The following is a 6,820-nucleotide window of genomic DNA, read 5'->3' as shown; positions in this document are numbered from 1 at the left end:
CTATCTGACACTCCCACCCCGTAACAAACAACGTGCTGTCAGACACTCTACCACGTAACAGACAACATACTGTCTGACACTCTTCCACGTAACAAATAACATACAATCTGACATTCCCACCACGTAACAGATAACATACTATCTGACACTCCCACCACGTAACATACAACATACTGTCTGACACTCTACCACGTAACAGACAATGTGCTGTCTGACACTCCAACACGTAACAGACAACATACTGTCTGACACTCTACCACGTAACAGACAACGTGATGTCTGACACTCTACCACGGAAGAAAAACATTCTACTCTGGTGAGGCACATGTGTTCTGGGAGGCGCGCTACGCTAAACTAGCTTAGCAGGAAAACCGACAGCAGTACACACTCTCTCCGCAGCGTTTAGGTAGCTGTTCCCTACTTATTCAAAAAGGGCCAATGCAAACGCCACGGCGATTGTTATATTTATAGCATTGGATATGAGACCCTACTCTGGAGTGGAAGACCAGGCTGTACGAACATGCTTAATGCTATTGAGCCCCGTGACACTACTCATTCACGAGCTCATTTCTCCAGACCATAATTCTTGCTTTGTTAAAGAAAACAAAAGCCCAAACAGAGAATCAAATGTCCGAAGCTCCCGCTGTTCCTCTGACAACAGACAGCCGGATGTCACGGACTACACAAATCTACCTGACTGTAACGACACATTACCTCACTACTGAATGGAGATGAAGAGCCATGTTCTTCAGACGTGCCTCTTTGAGAGTGTCACCAGCGAGGATTTGGTATTTCTGCTTTTTTTGCCGTATTGAAAATGTACCAAACCGTGGCACTACTGTATCGTATTGAACCGAACCGAGAATTTTCTGAACCGTTACACCTTTAATACACTGAACATTGGACCCATGGAAAAAACATTGTTGAGAACATAAAACAGTTTGAAAGGTCTCCTAATGTGTCATATTGGGAGGGTATGGAGCTGGGGAACATAGGACCCTGTAGATATTGATACACTCCCATTGATACCACTCTCATGATATATTAAGTATGGAGCTAGAGCCACCAAGCAATTAGCTTAACAGCATAAAGACTTGCAGCGGCTCAATTAGTTCCCTCAAATATTGAAATACACCTGCCAACACCTCTAAAGCTTACTGATTAACACGTGGTATTTAATTTGGCAAACAGAAATGTAAAAACAATTTGTGGTTATAGTTACAAGCTGGACATTTTTCTTAGCGAACAGTGTCTGGAGAGCAAGGCTGAGCTAATCAACTTTTGGCTGTAGTTTCATACTTAACACACAAACATGAGAGTGACAAAAATGTTCTCATCTTGCTCTCTGCAAGAAAAGTAATCCATGTTATTTCCCAAAAGGCTGAACTATATTTTACATTTTTCAGCTCTCATAATAACAAGACAGTAAGTGGAGAAATGGATGAACTGACAATATCAACTCTCAGGCCACGTTTTTAGAGTTGTGGAAAGTTTGAACATCTGTAGTTCCAGGACCGCTGAGCAAACTCCATCTGCCGATAAAGATAATGTGATAAGGTTAAAAGCCCTGGAACAAACAAGTAAGTAGACCTTGAGTGGATATTGTTTTGTCAGCTGTCATTTTTACTTATATATATACATTCACAGTGTCTTAGTCAGTGGAAACAGTTTAATATATATGTTCTCATTTATTCAGATATCTTGCAATAAGCTACTATTTCTCTGTCCCCTTTGGAGTTAGCCGATGCTAGCCTGCATTAAGACAACAACACTGGTAGCTGCAGTTCTTAACTCAAGGTCCACTTACTAGATTTCTCCTTGAGTATTCAGGCGCATGTCTCAGTCTTCATGAGATCAAGGGAAAACTTTTTTATCTGTTACTGATGGGGTCATGACTGTCTGAGTGTCTTACTGGGAATCCACATCACAAGTAAGACACGAAGGTGCGAAAATGTTACTGAAGCGTGCAGTCCATTCAGTCCACCCAAAATCCAACCTACATGTTGAGCGCTCAGCTCCACTTTATTCCCCAGGCGTAATGACAGGACTATACACGGATGAAAACATCTCATGTAATGAATGGACACTAAACCACAGCTTTCCCAGCTTCTTTAACAAGCCACACCTTACTGAAGGCTGACGGTTGCTGATGCCAAAAATTAAACGCAGCTTGGAGTTGCTTTCAGTTCATTTACATTAAAAAAGATAGAAACCAAACCAGATGGAGGGTTATCATTCGTTGTCAGTCATAGTCTCAACAACAGAGTCACACCATTATGTGCAGGACGAATGAACCCTCTCCCACAGGGGTTATTACCCAGGATGCAACTCTGGAGACTATTCTCAGGATATGTGGCATGTGCCAGTGTCTCCTATTGTTGTCAGATGCAACTATGTTGAATGTAAGAAGTGTCCATTTGATTATGGAGCGGGTCGTCCTTCAATCAGAGGATCGGCGGTTCGATCCCCGGCTCTGATAGTCAATGTCGATGTGTCCTTGGGCAAGACACTTAACCCCAAATTGCTCACATAAATCAATAAAATAAACTTCCAAATTGCTCCTGTGCCTACTGTGTGTGAATGTTAGTTAGTTGTGAAGGGCAGGTGGTATGGATGGGTGAATGATGACATAGTGTTAAAGAGCCTCGAGTAGTCGGAAGACTAGACAAGTACAGACAATTACCATGTATCATTGGAGGCCATTTCCGTTGCATGACAATTGTTGTATTTATTCACAATCTGTGCGTGTGTGTGTGTGTGTTGATGTTTCAGCAACACTTGGTTCAATGATGTGCAGTTGTAAACATTTATTAATACATTCAACAGTACATAAAGAACAGTCTTACATCCATTATAAATAAATAATACTTGTAAGCCACCATCAATATTCAATAAATATCAGTAAATAAATAGCGTTCAAATAAAAATGGTAGAGATGTTGCAGTTCCAGAATTTAGATGGTAAGACTTCATCTTTACTTTGGATCTGCAAGAGAACAAGATAGCAACAACTCTGTTATTAAGACAGTTAATATTTCTGGATTCGTTTCGTTAATAATACAAATGTGTATGAGGTAAATTCATGACAATATAATTATAAATATGAGAATAAACACAGGGCTATGTGTGACTGTTTCTTGTGGATGTGTTACTGTAACTCACTGTATCTGCCGACAGTGTTGCACCCCAGTGAGCTCATGGAGCCTATTCTGTCCATCCGTCGCCCGAAGCAGCCGGAGGACTTCCTGGACGAGTCGTTGCGGACGCTCTTCAGGTTCTTTGCTGAGAGAAACTCCCTGATCGCTGCCTCATCCAGTCCGGGTTGGGGCTGCTGTCCATCTGCTGCCTCCTCTATGTCCAGGCTGTCCAGACTGTCCCTCTCTGCAGAGACTCTCCGGTCCACATCAGGAACTGACTCCTCTAGTCTGTGAAGGAGCACCTGCAACGTCCACATAAGTTAGGTTAACTCTTGCATATTGAATATAAACATTTAAACATTTTGCATTGTGGATTTACATTTACAGGGCGGGCCTTCAAACATTTCTGGTTGCACTTTCAAGTATGGTGATGCATCGGAAGCAGATGTTAAGACCATGAGAAGCATGTGAGAACTTGTCCTGCAGTGTAGACTCCAAATAAACATTGTTAATGTTGTAACTATACAAATGCAGCATTAATTATTTGTTACATACTCATTACACTTATTGTTATTGGCTCACCCATTTAACTTCATGAAACACATATGAGATCAAAGAGTCATATTAAATCATATATGGTCCCAGAGGTCTATACAGGATGTTGCTGTTGAGTGATGATCTGTATTCAATCTATGAGTGGGATTACTGAAATTAGATGCTGTAAAATAAATAAAAGTGCTTGCTTATCTTGCTGCATGTCCCCTAGAACTCCTACTTTCCAAACCCAAGTTTCAGAATCACTCATCTGAAGACTCACCTTTAAGATGTCTATGTCAGTATCAGTCAAGCCGGTGCTGATGGGATATGTGCTGGACAGCTGCAGCTTTAAGATGAGGAGGAGGCCACAAAGAGGAATGGAAGACAGATACATGTTTCTCTGTGAGTTCCTGTTGGTCGTATCAATGGATGGATGGATGGATGCTCCTTGGCTTCTTTGCCTGGTAGCTGTTTGGATGTTGGAGTCCACAGCAGAAGCCTCTTCTCTTTTATACATTAGCTGGACACATGTGGGTATGCCAGGAATTGGACTGGCATTCCTGACACCTGATTCTGATAACAGGAGCTGTCGGAAACTGCTCCTTTTAAAGCGTTGTCTCTTAGATATGGGGCATTCGTGTGACATAGCTGCTACCATTTGCTACTTTGTTTGAGAAACATACTTCAACCCCCCTGTACACGGGACATTGTTGTCACTGAGCTACGGGAAGTAGTAAAGTAACAGACATCGTGACCGTGTTTCTAAATTGAGGCGTGTACGTGATTGTGGTGGTGTAGAAGTCAGCCTTCAGTGGGAGGAACACCACTCAGACCAACACTCCACTAAAGGGTCCTTGAGAAGGATGCAAGTGCTACCAGCTCTCAGGGTGCTGCTCTGTGGCAGATTGTGACCTCTGACCTCTCTGTTGCGGGAAGCAAGAATACTGTGAAGCCTCTCATTATGAATATTAGAGTCTGTCTGTGGCGAGGCACACACATTATCCCCCACACTGAACCTCCCTCAGCTCCACAGAGCGTTTTAGCCTCTTTCAGCTCATTGTTTTGGTTTTACAGTGTTGGTTCAGTCTCAGAGCTCTCATCAACCTGGTTTCCGTGGTTTTTTTTTCCGTTTTTCCGTTTTTTTGTATGTGACATCTAACCAGTAACTGTCAGATACATGGAGTCCAAACATTTCCCACTGACATGTAGAGGGTGGAAATATAAAGTAGCAAGTACAATTACTTAAAATTGTACTTAAGTACAGTAATCACATGTAGCCTCCTTTGTACTTTGTACTTAAGTACAGCAGTGGTGGGCCATCAGGGCCTGCAAAGCCTTCTCTGCTGGCCTAAACAGAATCTCAAAGTTATAGCTATTTTATAATTTAATAATTTTTCTTAAATACACTACATGTATTATAAATTATAAAAATATGTTCCCCATTATCTTATTTTCTCATTGCACAGCTACTGTCTTCCTCAGTTGCTCTGCTTCCAGTGCAGCTTGTTTTAAGTAGAGCTTTTATCCAATCAGATTTCACCTCTGTGTCTCTAGGTAAGAACAGAGGCCCGAGGCCTGCAGACTCACAAGTGAATCCATGTGCAGTTTAAGTGAATGGGGACGATATTGTTGATTGTCATAGTGTTTGACCAATCAGATCTTTAGTTTGACATGTTGGGCGTATTCTTTGACGTGCCAGAGCCTGCTAGCTGGCCTACAGCTGAGTCAGCTATAGGCCAGCTAGCATTAATGCAGCTGGCTCAACATTAACGTGCGGCGTGATTTGTCAGTGGGCTAGCGTGACTGTTTTGAAGCTGAAGCAGCTAGCAGAAGTTAGTAGTAGTAGTAACAGTTCAAGTTGAAAGATATGTAAGAAGTTATGACATTGATATTACATTTTTAGCATTTTGCTTCGTGTATATTCTTTTTTTTTAACCAAGCTTTGTTTTTTTAATACTCAATGGCTGAAGGAGGAGAAAAGGATTTCTGGAGAAGGACATTTCAGGGAAAGCTGGACAGGGTCGGTCAACCCCACAGCTAGCGGCCCTGAACCAGCATGGAAAAGGATTTGTACGAACGGTATTTCAGCATTAGAGAAGCGTTGCACATTTTATTGCTGGGAATGCGTTTTATTTGCAACTGAGCGTCTTGGTGTTTGGAGCTACGCTACGCTAACCAAGGCAGCTAAACGACACCATAGACAGGACAGGACACTTACAAGCTACGTGCTTTTGAAAACTTTTGCTGAGACCCAAGTGGATCTACAACTCAACGAACACATTCACAGGAGGACCTCAGGCTGGAACTGAACTAAACCGATGTTCTGTACAACCGCGTCATTGAACTCTTTGTAATCAAAGAAAGGAGGATGGACTTTGTCTTTAAGTGAACAGCATCTTTGGTAAGTGAAGTGCTTTTGTGTTTTTACCTCTGCAGTAGCATTACTACTGTGTTCATTTGTCTATGGTGTCGTTTTTATGATATGGTTGATGTTGTTCCCTCTGATGTGAATAATATTTGAATGGTGCTCTTTAGTGTGCGGTGGAATACTGTTTTAGCGCTGCAGGTCTGCTGTCATACTTTGTTGTGATATGAATATATGTGACTGGTTCCTGTGAGTTTGTTCTTGTCATTGTGTTAATTACATTGATTCTGACTATATGCATCATTGTCCGTTAATTACGAAGCATCCCATCATCGGGGGTTAGGATTGGACATTTTATTCTCTGTGTGGGCTTTTCATTTCTTTAACAAAGCAAGAATGATGGTCTGGAGAAATGGGGATTGTGTGGTGATTGCTTTAGCCTGTTTGAATCAGTAGGGAACAGCTAAACGCTGTGGAGAGAGTGTAGCGTGTGTGCTGCTGTTGTTTTCCACTAAGCTAGTTTAGCGTCGCGTGTAGAATGTTTTTCTTCGGGGGTCGGAGTGTCAGACAGCTGTCTGTTACGTCATCTGGGTTGCCAGTTTGAGCAAAGTCCACCGAAAACATTATATTTCCCACAATTTAAGTTAGTAATATAATTAAGTATTATTCAAACGTATTGTTCGGTTTAATACGAATATATGTATTGTTACACCCCTAGAAACAAATAATAACCGTATAGCTGTGGCGCCATAATGAAATTATTAAGAGATGGAACTGTAGTA

General features: G+C 41.8%; 1 protein-coding gene across 2 annotated transcripts; it reads right to left on the bottom strand.

Annotated features, from left to right (window-relative positions):
* Positions 1-2,792: 2,792 nt before the first annotated feature.
* Positions 2,793-4,141, bottom strand: nppb (natriuretic peptide B). Of its 2 annotated transcripts, XM_031879179.1 has the most exons (3): positions 3,954-4,141; positions 3,162-3,438; positions 2,793-2,985 (listed from the first exon to the last, which is right to left on the bottom strand). In XM_031879179.1, the coding sequence occupies exons 1-3, from the start codon at positions 4,065-4,067 to the stop codon at positions 2,975-2,977; spliced, it is 402 nt and encodes a 133-aa protein (XP_031735039.1). In that variant the 5' UTR covers positions 4,068-4,141; the 3' UTR covers positions 2,793-2,974. The 2 variants fall into 2 exon arrangements, with proteins under 2 accessions (XP_031735039.1, XP_031735038.1); XM_031879178.1 differs by lacking the exon at positions 2,793-2,985 and having other exon boundaries at positions 3,148-3,438.
* Between the last annotated feature and the right edge of the window lie 2,679 nt (positions 4,142-6,820).

The sequence above is a fragment of the Anarrhichthys ocellatus genome, unplaced genomic scaffold (assembly GCF_004355925.1).
Source record: "Anarrhichthys ocellatus isolate YVR2014 unplaced genomic scaffold, GSC_Weel_1.0 scaffold232, whole genome shotgun sequence".
NCBI classification, from domain to species: Eukaryota; Metazoa; Chordata; class Actinopteri; order Perciformes; family Anarhichadidae; genus Anarrhichthys; species Anarrhichthys ocellatus.
The sequence above is the reverse complement of the archived record's forward strand: the minus strand, read 5'-3'. Positions and strand labels throughout refer to the sequence as shown.

Coding starts and splice junctions, on each gene's coding strand:
- nppb (XM_031879178.1), bottom strand. CDS start 4,067: ATGTATCTGTCTTCCATTCCTCTTTGTGGCCTCCTCCTCATCTTAAAG. Junction 3,439..3,953: donor CTGACATAGACATCTTAAAG/GTGAGTCTTCAG, acceptor TGGACGTTGCAG/GTGCTCCTTCACAGACTAGA.